At 38.7% G+C, this 12,373-nt stretch overlaps 3 protein-coding genes and 1 pseudogene across 3 annotated transcripts; 3 read left to right on the forward strand and 1 right to left on the reverse strand.

Moving 5' to 3' along the window:
- Positions 1-13: 13 nt before the first annotated feature.
- LOC133725869 (nudix hydrolase 10-like) lies at positions 14-3,205 on the forward strand (annotated as a pseudogene).
- A 776-nt stretch (positions 3,206-3,981) lies between these two features.
- On the forward strand, positions 3,982-6,117 carry LOC133725873 (thiohydroximate-O-sulfate sulfur/sulfate-lyase (nitrile-forming) NSP5). The gene is made up of 2 exons (XM_062153266.1): positions 3,982-4,140; positions 4,939-6,117. The coding sequence occupies exons 1-2, from the start codon at positions 4,111-4,113 to the stop codon at positions 5,896-5,898; spliced, it is 990 nt and encodes a 329-aa protein (XP_062009250.1). The 5' UTR covers positions 3,982-4,110; the 3' UTR covers positions 5,899-6,117.
- A 142-nt stretch (positions 6,118-6,259) lies between these two features.
- LOC133725871 (glucose-6-phosphate 1-dehydrogenase, chloroplastic-like) lies at positions 6,260-10,024 on the forward strand. The gene is made up of 10 exons (XM_062153264.1): positions 6,260-6,922; positions 7,275-7,465; positions 7,583-7,677; positions 7,778-7,892; positions 8,102-8,307; positions 8,400-8,549; positions 8,652-8,772; positions 8,863-9,092; positions 9,180-9,380; positions 9,527-10,024. The coding sequence occupies exons 1-10, from the start codon at positions 6,733-6,735 to the stop codon at positions 9,774-9,776; spliced, it is 1,749 nt and encodes a 582-aa protein (XP_062009248.1). The 5' UTR covers positions 6,260-6,732; the 3' UTR covers positions 9,777-10,024.
- Positions 10,025-10,090: 66 nt separating this feature from the next.
- On the reverse strand, positions 10,091-12,373 carry LOC133725872 (fasciclin-like arabinogalactan protein 2). Its single transcript, XM_062153265.1, has 2 exons — positions 11,713-12,373; positions 10,091-11,079 (listed from the first exon to the last, which is right to left on the reverse strand). The coding sequence occupies exons 1-2, from the start codon at positions 12,235-12,237 to the stop codon at positions 10,384-10,386; spliced, it is 1,221 nt and encodes a 406-aa protein (XP_062009249.1). The 5' UTR covers positions 12,238-12,373; the 3' UTR covers positions 10,091-10,383.

Consider the following 12,373-nt stretch of genomic DNA (forward strand, 5'->3'; position numbering starts at 1 on the left):
CCAACTTTTTTTCTTTTTTTTTTGAACTTTTAGGCGCCTAAATGTTGATCACCATTGATGCAAGATTACCTGTAATCTTCGTTGCCTTTATTGATGGAAGATTACCTGTGATCTTTGATCCCTTAAACTTCGCGGAAGATAATCTTTGTTACCTTAATCCATGCAAGATTACTTCCCCAATTTGTGTATGATTACCTGTAATCTTCATTGGTTGCAGAGACTGGGAAGGCTTTGTTCAATAGGAATTAATTTGTTTCCTGATTAGTAAAGAACTAGTACCCATATGTTCTATATAAGGAGGGGTGCTGCTCTTGTACATTCCATTATCAGATTCTTTCTATAAGCTAGTGTTCATCAACAAGAGAGTCCTTATTGGTAAGATTGTGTACTCATTATTTCTGGTGTTCTTGTGTTGTTTCATCTTGGTGTGCTGTGCTTAATTAATTTGTTGATGTATGCAGTTCAGTTGCCCTGAATTTTTTTTTTTTTTTTTTGAGTTACGACTTTTTAGAAAATTGACCCTTTCATGGTCAAATTAATTCATGCACTTTTATTCATGAATGATTACTAAATGTATGCATTGTCATGAAGAGATCGACTTATAAGAGACTGCATGCAGGCTTATTTCTTTCATTAGATTTTTTTCTTTGTTCTTTCTTTAGCTCTAGCAATTAGTGGGTTGCTTTTATGTATAATTTGTTGTGGTTTGGTTAAACTAAATGCAATGTACATGCTCGTTTTATAATCCTGTTTGCAGCACATTGTTTACTTGTTTCTTCATATGCCCAGAAGATAGAAATCCTTTCAATCAAGTCATGTCAGTTTCAACAAGTTCATCTTTTGTCGAGAAACAAGTGATTGGGCCTGAAGATGGAGTCGAGCAGATTCAGGTACTTCCTGCAGTTGAGGATAAGTATGGTGGAGTTGTTGTGGAATTGAAAGGTGATCAACCCTTGGATTCCAAGGTTTATACTTCTTTGCTCAGATTTTCAATGTCACAATGGAAACAAAAGGTATTAACGGATTAACCTAACTACTTTAATTAAACTTGAAATTTGAATCTTAATGATCCCTTATGTCTGCTTTACTTTAAAAAGTTTAATTGTATTTTGTAGGGGAAGAAGGGCGTTTGGATCAAATTGCCTAAGCAACTCTCGAACCTTGTTGATGCGACAGTTAAGGTATACTCTACATTGAATTTTTCATTATTAAAATCCCATGAACAGTCTGAAACTCATTCATTATTTAACATGAAAAGAATTTCTTATTACTTGACAACGTACCAATTATACAGTTTCCTTTTGTTACTGGTGCAGGAAGGATTTAGGTACCACCATGCCGAACCAGATTACCTAATGCTGGTGCATTGGATACCTGAAACAGTTGATCCTCTTCCTCCAAATGCTTCACACCGGGTAGGCATTCGTAAACAGTAAGAGAGAGGTATAGCTTCTGCAGTTAAATCTAATTTCCCTAGTGCACTAAATATAACATCTAGAATGGAAGTTCGAATTTTTGACATTTTAATCTTTGTCTTTCTGACATTGTTGATGTCTGAAACCACTGTTCAACCTCTTATTTGAAATTTTAACCAGAACTTGATATGGTATGTTCTTTTGATAGCATAACCATATTCATACATGTTTCAAATGTAACACAAAGCCATTTTATATATGGCACCAAAACCAGCCCAGGCAGTTTAATTTTCTATCAAATTTTTGATGAATGACAGTTTTATTGCAAAGCAGACAATTAGGCTAGACAATGGTAGAATAACCTAACTTGAACTAAACAGAATCTGAGATTGGATTGACAATGTGCACGTTTGTTGAATATATTCATCTAAGCAAATAAAAGTTTAGAAACTACGACTGCCTGATATAATTCCTTAAGTACGTACTTTTCCATTATTTTTAGTAACACAGTGATTTTCTTACTATTGAAATTGTTTGTTACGATACTGTGTTTGCATTGCTACATACAGTTTTTGCAGTCTAATGTTTTTTGTTTGGTATATAGGTGCTTGTGGTTCAGGAGGCCAATGGCTTTTTCCGAGATACAGGTGTATGGAAGTTGCCAACTGGAGTTGTTGATGAAGTGAGTACATATGCAACTCCTATCAAAAGTTTTAATATACATTTAAGTTTATCTTCTCATAAATGTGATTAAAAATTTTCCCATATCATAGGGTGAGGATATTTTCGCAGCTGCAGTTAGAGAAGTCAAAGAAGAGACAGGAGTAAGTGATAACTGCTTGAAATATATTTAGTACCAACAAATTTGCTATGAAATTCAAAAGTAATTCTAATTTCATTGTTTTTATTTTGCTACAGATTGAGACAGAGTTTGTGGAAATGTTAGCATTTAGGTAAAGATCTATGCATACTGCTCTTGTCATTTTCGATTTGTCCCCTCTTTTATGTTATCTGATGATTCTGATCTACATCTCCCTACAGGCACAGCCACAAGGCATTCTTTAGAAAATCGGATTTGTTTTTCATTTGCATGTTAAAACCACATTCCTTTGACATCCAGAAGCAGGATTTAGAGATTGCGGCAGCACAGGTAAAATTTCTGGTAGATGAAAAAATCCGTCATAGAATATATGACAAAACATAGCATGAATGTTACATATAGTCACTCAATGCAGAATTCAATTCAAAATTTGAGAAACTATTCTAATGTGTTACTTTCTGGGAATAATTTTCAGTGGATGCCGATTGAGGACTATGCAGCTCAACCTTTCGTCAAAGAAAACAAACTGTTTGATGATGTAGCAAAAATATGTTTAGCGAAATTGGATAAGGGCTATGCTGGTTTTACTTCTCTGGCAACAACTACTTCCTCTGGGAAAACCAGCTACTTGTACTTCAACAAAGGCGTTATGGGAAACCTACGAACTTCTGTTAATGATCAGCAGCAGTGGAAAAGTTGACCTAACAGTTGCAAGAGCAGTCATATCTCTATGATAGCGAAATATTTGCAAGAGCAGTCATAACATATTTGCAAGAGCAGTCATGCTCATATATAGGGTAGAGAAATTTTTCATGGTAGCAAAATTTTTATGCAATACATCCATGATAGTGAATTGATGTCCTAACAGTTGGAAGGATGTCGTATATATGCTCACTATGCTAATGTTCTTAGTTTACTAAAAGCTGTGTGACTTTGGGATTATAGATTAGAAATCTGTTAATTGATTTGAGGCTGTTCTTCAAACTTTCTCTGCCTCCTAACACATTACTGATTCTGCAAGCTCTGGTTTGCAGAGTTGTGACAGTATACACTGCCCAGATGTACCTAAAAACCGCTATCTTTCTGGTTTATCAAAAAGAAGAAACATTACATTCGTTCAAAAAGATAGAAATAAAAAGAAGAAACACTACATATATATTGCTTCTGTGAATACTAACTTCATTCTTATATCTATCCGGCCTACAATAAAATACTAACTTCTTTGATAGGGAGTACACCTGGCCAATGGTTTTAATACAACGTGCTCTTGCATGACATTATCCTCCAAAGTTTTAATTTTATTCATCCAACTTTACTGGGTTTATTATCTTATCTCTGTAAGGATTGGGAAACAAATTGTTTTTTTTTGGATGAGATTAGGAAACAAATTGTTAAATCCTTCCGAGGGAGGCAATTTGCTTAAGAGTGACATCAAATAATATAAAACCTAAATGAAACTATGGGCGGAAAAAACACTATGAAATTGTTTTTAGGCTGAAATACCACCGTGATTTTATGATGAGCAAAACAAAGCATATCCCATGCCTAGCCAGAAAACAAAAGGCACATCTCATGCCTCTAATGAATCTCAATTCTCTATTCCAATATTTAATCAATTAACTTAACAAAACAAAAATTAGTGGCAACTTTTAATGCACAAAATGACACAGAGCATGACAACTTTTAAGTGTTGTGGTGTGGTAGTATTGTAATTTCAAAACAAATGAACCTGCCCAAGTTAATATCAAAAAGCACTTGTCCTTCATATATGAGTACCAACTACCAAGTATCAGGTATTTTGAGAAACCCAATTCACCAGTGACTCCTCTCTTCAATTCACAGTCCATTTTCCAAAGGCTTCTTCATCTTCCGGGCATGGCTCTCAGGCAAGGCAAGTGGATCAAGGTCTGTTCCCTACTTACCTTACAACTTCTATTCTAGATCATCATCACTATCTTGTCATCTTTGCAATATGACTCAACCTTACTTTGATGGAAAACCTTTTCTATACAATTGTGGGTTCTCTGCAAATAACTTAACCTTCAATGTTTTCTGATATCATTCTCATCTGGATTTTTCCCATCTTTTTCCTCAAAACCAATGGAAAGTTGGGAAAACAAAAAATTCAATCTTTGATCTGTTGTAGAGGTTTAGTACATCACTTTTGACAGATTGGATTATACTGTTTAGTTATATACTTAGATCTACTGCAAATTATTATATGTGATCAAATTAGTATATCCTTTCTTTGTCATAATAAGCTTGTAACATTTGACTCTGATGCTGGATAGAATGACTGTCATTAGCCCATTACAGTACTACTTTTATACTAAGCCAAAAAAGTACTACTTGTACATGACTTGTTTGCTTGATTGCTTCTGGTGTGGTTTTTTACCCACAGATATATGCCTACCCATATTAAAGGCACTGTAAGTTTCTTCTGTGATTCTGATTATTTATCAGAAGGCTGATGTTTATAACAGTAAAGTGAGTCTATTGAGACCACCAAAATCTATTATGTTGTATAGTATGTCATGCTGCTCGATCGGGAAATACTTGATCTTGTTCATCAATAACTCCTCGTCCTTTTGAGTTTAGAAGCATTTTGTGGGTCAATAACGAAAAAGATGACTTTGGTTAATATAATCAGTATAACAAAGAAAGATTCTTATTTGCATTGGTAAATGTATCTCCTTGTATCAGCTTGATCAAGGTGGAACTGGGCCTGGAGCAAGAAGCTCACATGCCATAACCCTTGTTGGACAAAAGGCCTATGCCTTTGGTGGCGAATTCCAGCCACGTGTCCCGGTGGACAACAAGATGCACGTGTTCGACCTCAAAGAGCTGACGTGGTCTGAAATTTCCGGCACCGGCGATATCCCACCGCCACGCGTCGGTGTGACGATGGCAACTATTGGAAAAACCATCTATGTATTTGGTGGCAGGGACAACGAGCATAAGGAACTCAATGAGCTTTACTCCTTTGACACATCTACAAACAAGTGGACCCTAATTTCCAGTGGGGATGCAGGCCCCCCTCACCGGAGCTACCACTCGGTGACTACCGACGACCGTCATGTGTATATTTTTGGGGGCTGCGGAGTGGCCGGCCGCCTCAATGATCTATGGGCTTACGACGTTGTTGATCAAAAGTGGATCCAATACCCAACACCGGGTGACAATTTGAAGGGAAGAGGTGGGCCTGGACTCCTAGTGTCCCAAGGAAAGATATGGGTTGTGTATGGCTTTGCTGGAGAGGAAGCAGATGATGTACACACATTTGATCTAGCCCATAAAGAGTGGACCCAAGTTGAGACAAGTGGGGAGAAACCAACTGCCCGAAGCGTATTTTCTACTGTTGCAATTGGGAAATACATAATTGTGTACGGTGGAGAAGTTGACCCCAGTGATCTAGGTCACATGGGTGCCGGAAAGTTTACCGCTCAAGCTTATGCACTGGACACAGAGACATTGCTGTGGAAGCAATTGGATGATGGCTTGGAGTCGAACCATCATCCTGGACCTCGTGGGTGGTGTGCATTTACGGGTGGGGAAAGAGATGGCCGAGTAGGACTTTTGGTCTATGGTGGGAATTCGCCGAGTAATGATCGGCTTGATGACATTTTCTTTTTCACTCCTTATTTCGAAGCAGATGAAAAGTAATTAGCTTAATTATAGTTTCATATAAAGCGAGTGAAGGTGTTTGTGTCCACTATATGTCTCAAAAAACAAGACGAGATTATGGGTTATGCATGTGTGTAAATAAGACCTAGTAACCTTTGTCTGATGTCAGGAACGAGGTTGTATTCATAATTTTAGCAAATTATGGATTTTGTAAACTGTTGGTTTGTGTAATAGTTCGATCATTTCATCTTCTGTTGATCTATTGTGTTCAAATCTCTTTCTTGCTGCTTTGGATCTTCATTCGATAAAGATAGTTACAAGTCTTTTATAAGTTACGCGAATTCTTTAGTCCACGTGACACTTTATAAGCTAGGAGTTCATAATCGGTTGTTTATTTCCCATCTAATTCATGACACTTTCTAATTTTGGCATTTGATAACCTTGGCATGAAACACAGGTTTTAGTAGAAAAATTTAAGATTACACACGTAATTATTGGTTCATTATATTTTGGCGGCTATTATATTTTCCAATCTAACTATAACCATCTGAAAGTCAGAGCTATGAGCCCTGGAGAAAAATTGGCAGGTAGTACTTGGTACCAGTCTACCAGAAAGTCAGAGTGAGTTTCAGAGCTAATAATGGTATTCAAAATGAAAAGGAGCAGGTTCCATTGTTCAACTTCCTTCCAGGTTCAACATTTCCTAGGTGGCTCCAGACTTACAGTTATTTATGAGCTTGGTGGTTATATAAGACCAAGAATTTTATGGATTTTCTTGGATCAAGATCCAAGATTAATGCTTGCATTTCTCAGAGATAGAGAACAAAGCTTCTAAGCAGCTTTGTTGTTGTTTGTCTACACGATTAAGCCGACATGGCTTTACGGTTGGGACATTGTTCTTCTTTTCTTGAACCTAATTCTTTCAAGCAAGAGGCTTTGACAACAAAGAGGTTATTGAGCAGTTGGGGTTTTCAGAAAACTTCAAGCGTTCAATACAAGCGTTTTGAGATCAGAGCTTCGGCTTCCAATGTGCAACCGCTGAATGCTGCTTCTTTGCAGGCTGGTGAGTTCTTTGCGTTGCTTTTCATATGAAACAGTTGCTAAATAAAGATGATGCTAGTGGATCAACTGTTTGATACGATGTCTCTGTGAACTCATCTTTTGCCTAATTAAACTAGGGAAAGCATACCTCTTTTGGAAGTTCCCTTAATTGAACCTTCAATGTGCTTAATCTTGGGTCCTAATCAACCTTTTTTCTTCTTCTTTTGTTCAAATAAGCATATGCTCTTTCTTTGTTGAGTTTACTGCAAAATCCAATGTTATGTACTTGGGTCCTATATCTTTTGGACACAGTAATTTCTAATAGCTGAATCTTGAATATCAAATGCTTAACCTTTGTTTGCTTGATGGAACAGGTCCAACAGCAAATGTCTTGGATGCTGAACTTGTCGAAACTCCAGCTAATAAGGGGTTCAGTCCAATCTTGGAAACAGAGAAGGACAAGTCTACTCTCAGCATTGTAGTTGTAGGGGCTTCTGGGGATCTTGCTAGAAAGAAGATCTTCCCAGCTCTTTTTGCTCTTTTTTACGATGATCATCTACCTCAGGTCCCATTCTACTTTCACATTTTACTTTCTATCTTCAAATCATACTAGTCTTGCTGAATTAGACTTTGGTACTATTGATTGTTTTATAATTGAAAACCTTCTATTTCTAATATTCAGAATTTTACAATTTATGGCTATGCTCGGAGTGTGATGACTGATATGGAGCTAAGGAATGTAATTAGCAGAACCTTAACATGCAGAATAGATAAGAGGTCGTCCACTTTTTGTCTCTATGACTTTCCTTTGTGTGATTTCCAATCGTCCCCTCTATTCTGTCTTGTATTTTGGTGCTTATCAACATATTGTATATAGGGAAAATTGTGAGGAAAAGATGAATCAATTCTTAAAGAGATGCTTTTACCATTCGGGTCAGTATAGCTCGGAGGAGCACTTTTTAGAGTTGGACAGCAAGCTGAGGGAGAAAGAGGTACGGCAAACTCCTGCACCTTACGTTAAATGACAAAATAAATAGAATTTAGAGACTGCTGTTTGAATATTAATGCTACAAATTCGGGTCATGTCTAAAGTTTGAACTAAACGAAGTACCCTAAAGTCAATTATGATATATAGAAACTGCATAAGTGCATTTTCCTTTGAAGTTTATGTCTTAATCACTTAATGAAAAGCTTCTTTCAGGTTGGAAGACTATCAAACAGGCTGTTTTACTTGGCAATACCCCCAGATGTGTTTGTGGACGCAACTAGATGTGCTAAACATCGTGCTTCTTCAGAAAATGGATGGACTCGTGTCATTGTTGAAAAGCCATTTGGTCGTGATACAGAGTCATCCAGAGAGCTGACCAGAACTTTAAAACAATATCTAACCGAGGATCAAATATTCAGGTACATTTTTCTGCATTTCAGCTCTATGACAGAACTTATAACATGAGCTCACCTGCGGAGCATTGCTGACAGTGATTTTATTATGTGGACAGAATTGACCATCAGTTGGGTGAGGAACTGGTGGAGAATCTCTTGGTACTTCGTTTCTCAAACCTGGTTTTCGAGCCTTTGTGGTCCAGGAACTACATCCGCAGTGTACAGCTGATTTTTTCTGAAGACTTTGGGGTAGAAGGGAGAGGCAGGTTAGTTACTTACTTTAAGATATTCCCAACTGCCGATAGTCTTGTCAAATCCTGTCTTTCTATCATTAAGAACGTTGCCTAACTGTGCTAACATTTATATAGATACTTTGAAAATTATGGTATCATCCGGGATATAATGCAAAACCATCTCCTCCAAATATTGTCACTGTTTGCAATGGACACACCTGTCAGCTTAGATGCTGAAGATATACGGAATGAAAAGGTATCATGCACATTTCATTTCAAACTCTACTGTTAATTATATTACCCTATGTTATATGGTGGTGACTGTTTTTTTTTTATTGCTTATCAGGTTAAGGTTCTACGTTCCATTAAACCTGTTGAACTCAAAGATGTCGTTGTGGGTCAATATAAGCGCCATTGCGAGGGGAATCTTTGCTATCCTGCTTATACTGATGATCCAACTGTTTCAAATGATAGCCTCACACCAACTTTTGCAGCCGCTACTATGTTTATTAATAATTCACGATGGGACGGAGTTCCAATCATGCTGATAGCTGGCAAGGCTCTTCAGTCAAAACGGTTGGTGTACTTTCTTGGTGTGCGTTTTGCTGTGGGAATTGAAGAATAAACTGACCAATGTATAATGTTTTTCGAATGATAATGCAGAGCGGAAATCAGAGTTCAATTCAGACATGTCCCGGGAAACTTGTATAATCGGAACTCTGGAACTGACTTGGATAAGGCTACAAATGAGCTCGTGCTTCGTATACAACCTGAGGAAGCTGTCTATTTGAAGGTTAACAACAAGGTTCCTGGACTTGGAATGAGGCTGGACCGTAGTGACCTTAATTTGCTGTATAAATCAAGGTAAGAAATTGATCATACAGACATAGTAGTATGGTACCCTTTTTTTTGTTCTCATATAATTGTGAGACTGCATATGTTAATCTTGAATCTTGAAACAACTCTGTCCACCATTAATAGACTGTAACTTAACTGGGGTATTTATGAAGGTATCCAAGAGAGTTCCCAGATGCATATGAGAGGCTTCTTTTAGATGCAATGAAAGGAGAGCGACGATCATTTATTAGAAGCGATGAGCTTGAAGCAGCTTGGGCAGTATTCACTCCATTGTTGAAGGAATTGGAAGAGAAGAAGGTTGTGCCAGAGCTATACAGCTATGGTAGCAGTGGACCTGTGGGAGTGCATTATCTTGCTGCAGAGCACAATGTTCGATTGGGAGATTTTGGTTACGGAGATTGAACGAATGAGGAGTGCTAAATATACTGTGTAGTAGGGATTTGATTGACATGGAGAGACTAATCCATTGTCAGCTGTAAGCTATTGGTTTCTTTCTTCTTTACATCTCAAATCTAAATCTGTTGCTTGTATTCTTTTCCACAACATATGTATGAGGTTCAGTCAAATACTGATGTACAAAATCAAATTCAGATGTTTGTAACTATGGATGCTACAATTGTCAATATATGGCGGTTTGCAGAAGAGGTTTACCCTTTTTTATTTTCTTATATGAGATTACTTTTGAGTCTTTGACGATCAGTGGTTTCCGGGAGAAGTTTAGATCATTCATAAAATACAATATTTATTTACGTCACACAAAATACATTGGGAGTCTATTTTTTCTTTTTCTTTTTTTTGGAACTTTAGTATAGTACACTTTTTCTTTTTTCTTTTCTTTTTGATAACTTAGTACATTGACATTATACAAATCATGAACAGCCCCAAAAACTATAAGAAGACATTCAATTTGAATAAAACACTCACCTTCCATTTTTTCAATATTATTGTCTGCAGCAAATGAAAAAAAGAATTCAAATCTCCCACCAGAAAATTCAACCCTCTCTAATAATCACATAAGCAAAACCCCAATGCACAAACTAAAACCAGCCACAACCAATCTCCCGCCCTTCATCAATCCACTCACTCCATTATCATCCACCTTGGCATCCGCCGAATCATCCTCCGACGGCGCGTCAGCATCGTCCTCTGACGGCGCGTCAGCATTGTCATCCGACGGCGCGTCGGCCTCCTTGGGAGCCGGAGCCGCCTTAGTCTTTACCACCTTAAACAGCTCCTTTGGCTGCAAAACTTTGTTCACCTTGTAGATCACTAAAGGATCCTGATCCAGCACGGTTCCGGTGATCTTCGCCGTCACGACCTTGGTCTCCAAGCTCACCTCCTCGCCGTCGTTTTGCACCGTGAAGTCGTACTTGTTGGCCTTGTCTGTGGCCAGAGTGTTGATGACTCCGTTGCTGGACTTCAACATCTGGAGGGACTGGTACACGGGGATGCCGTGGTACAAAACCAACGCCAGCTTTTGCGGTGTCGTTAGGTTTTTGTACTTGGGGGCGAAGGCAGAGATGACGGCGTCGGTGGGGCAGAAGACTGTCAGGCCTCCGTCGACGTTTGTCTGGAAAGTGGCGGCGGCACCGGTTGCGATCAGCATGTCGGAGAAGGCTTTGCAGCCTTGCTTGGCTAGGATGGAGGTTAGGTTCACGTCGCTTGGACCGGCAGTTGGCGCCTCTGCTTCAGCTGAAGTTAGGACCTGAAGAAGGTATTCGTTTTACACATGGTGAATTTGAGGTACACAAAACTCTTTTTTTTTTTCTTTCTTTTTTTGTGCGGACACTGTAAAATTATATATGTGCGCTTTCGATAGATTAAAGCATGAAATGTAGATCGAATCAATTTTAATAGCAAGTAATTAGAAATTATTATTGCATGAAGTTAATTTATTACGAGCGTGAAGTCGATTAATATTTTTGTGTCGTTAATTTAATACACTGTAAATGCGACCGTCATAAGACATTAGGCAAAGTGTTTTGCAACGTATAATCAGGTGTCGGTGGACCAATTTTATTAATACGGTAATACCTACTTATGAAAAAGAACTACCACATCTCAATGATTTTTGAGTAACTCTAATAATTTAAGTGGTTGAATATTATTTTATTCATCAATTAGCTGTACTTTTGTCTAGTGGCCAAATTGAATTTAGAATTTTAAATTTCTTGAGATCAAACAAGAATCAAATTGTCAGAACATAACAAGAAAATTAAGTTCAGAAGTTGTAGCTGTTAATTTTACAGTTGGATAAGGTTCTAAATTGGTGGAGAAAATGTTCCAAATTGAGCAATGATGCCCAAAAATGATGCTCTAATTATGTGTATATATGTACCTGACTGATTTGGAGCACAGAGATATTGTATGGGATCTCCTGCACAGACTTCTGGTAGAAGGAGTTGAGCTTCCCATTGTTATCTTCAGTACCGAACCCAACTTTACCACCCTTGAGGTTGGTGATGTTCACGTACCCGGTGGTCCCGTCCGCCGTGCCGGTGGACTGGAACATGCTGGCGGTCAAGGTGGAGCCGCCGGTGAGCTGGTGGAGCTTCTTGGCACCGAAGTAATCCACGAGGACGTGGAGGGAGAGCACATTCTTGAGGGTTGGAATGGATAGGTGCTTGGCGAGGATGGCGGACATGGCGGCATTGTCGATGGCGAGGACGGTGATGGTCTGGCGGCGGTTGATCTCGGCGGCGAGGTGGGTGACGGTAAGGTAGTGGTTGAAAGTGGAGAGCTCGGGGTGCTTGGCGAGAATGCGGGTGATGTTGTGTGCTTGGGAGGTGGAGGAGAGGAGGAGGAGGAGGATGACGGAGAGGGAGAGAGCTAGGGTGGAGGTGAGGGGCCGTGGTGGTGCCATTTTTGGAAATCTAGGGGTGATGGCAAGGGGGGAAGGAATAGAAAGAGGAAAGAGAGGTGAGGCTTTATGTGATTAGTGATGAGTGGTAGTGGTGCTTCACAAGTATATGTTCCCTCAAATTTTATGACAGCTTGGT

The sequence above is a fragment of the Rosa rugosa genome, chromosome 1, assembly GCF_958449725.1.
Source record: "Rosa rugosa chromosome 1, drRosRugo1.1, whole genome shotgun sequence".
Lineage (NCBI taxonomy): Eukaryota > Viridiplantae > Streptophyta > Magnoliopsida > Rosales > Rosaceae > Rosa > Rosa rugosa.

Excerpts from the sequence above, each read along its gene's own strand:
- LOC133725873 (XM_062153266.1), top strand. The coding sequence starts at position 4,111 with ATGGCTCTCAGGCAAGGCAAGTGGATCAAG. Across the intron at positions 4,141-4,938 it reads GGCAAGGCAAGTGGATCAAG|CTTGATCAAGGTGGAACTGG; the intron begins GTCTGTTCCCTA and ends TCCTTGTATCAG.
- LOC133725871 (XM_062153264.1), top strand. The coding sequence starts at position 6,733 with ATGGCTTTACGGTTGGGACATTGTTCTTCTTTTCTTGAACCTAATTCT. Across the intron at positions 8,308-8,399 it reads ACCGAGGATCAAATATTCAG|AATTGACCATCAGTTGGGTG; the intron begins GTACATTTTTCT and ends TTATGTGGACAG. Across the intron at positions 8,773-8,862 it reads AAGATATACGGAATGAAAAG|GTTAAGGTTCTACGTTCCAT; the intron begins GTATCATGCACA and ends ATTGCTTATCAG.
- LOC133725872 (XM_062153265.1), bottom strand. The coding sequence starts at position 12,237 with ATGGCACCACCACGGCCCCTCACCTCCACCCTAGCTCTCTCCCTCTCC. Across the intron at positions 11,080-11,712 it reads CTGTGCTCCAAATCAGTCAG|GTCCTAACTTCAGCTGAAGC; the intron begins GTACATATATAC and ends TACCTTCTTCAG.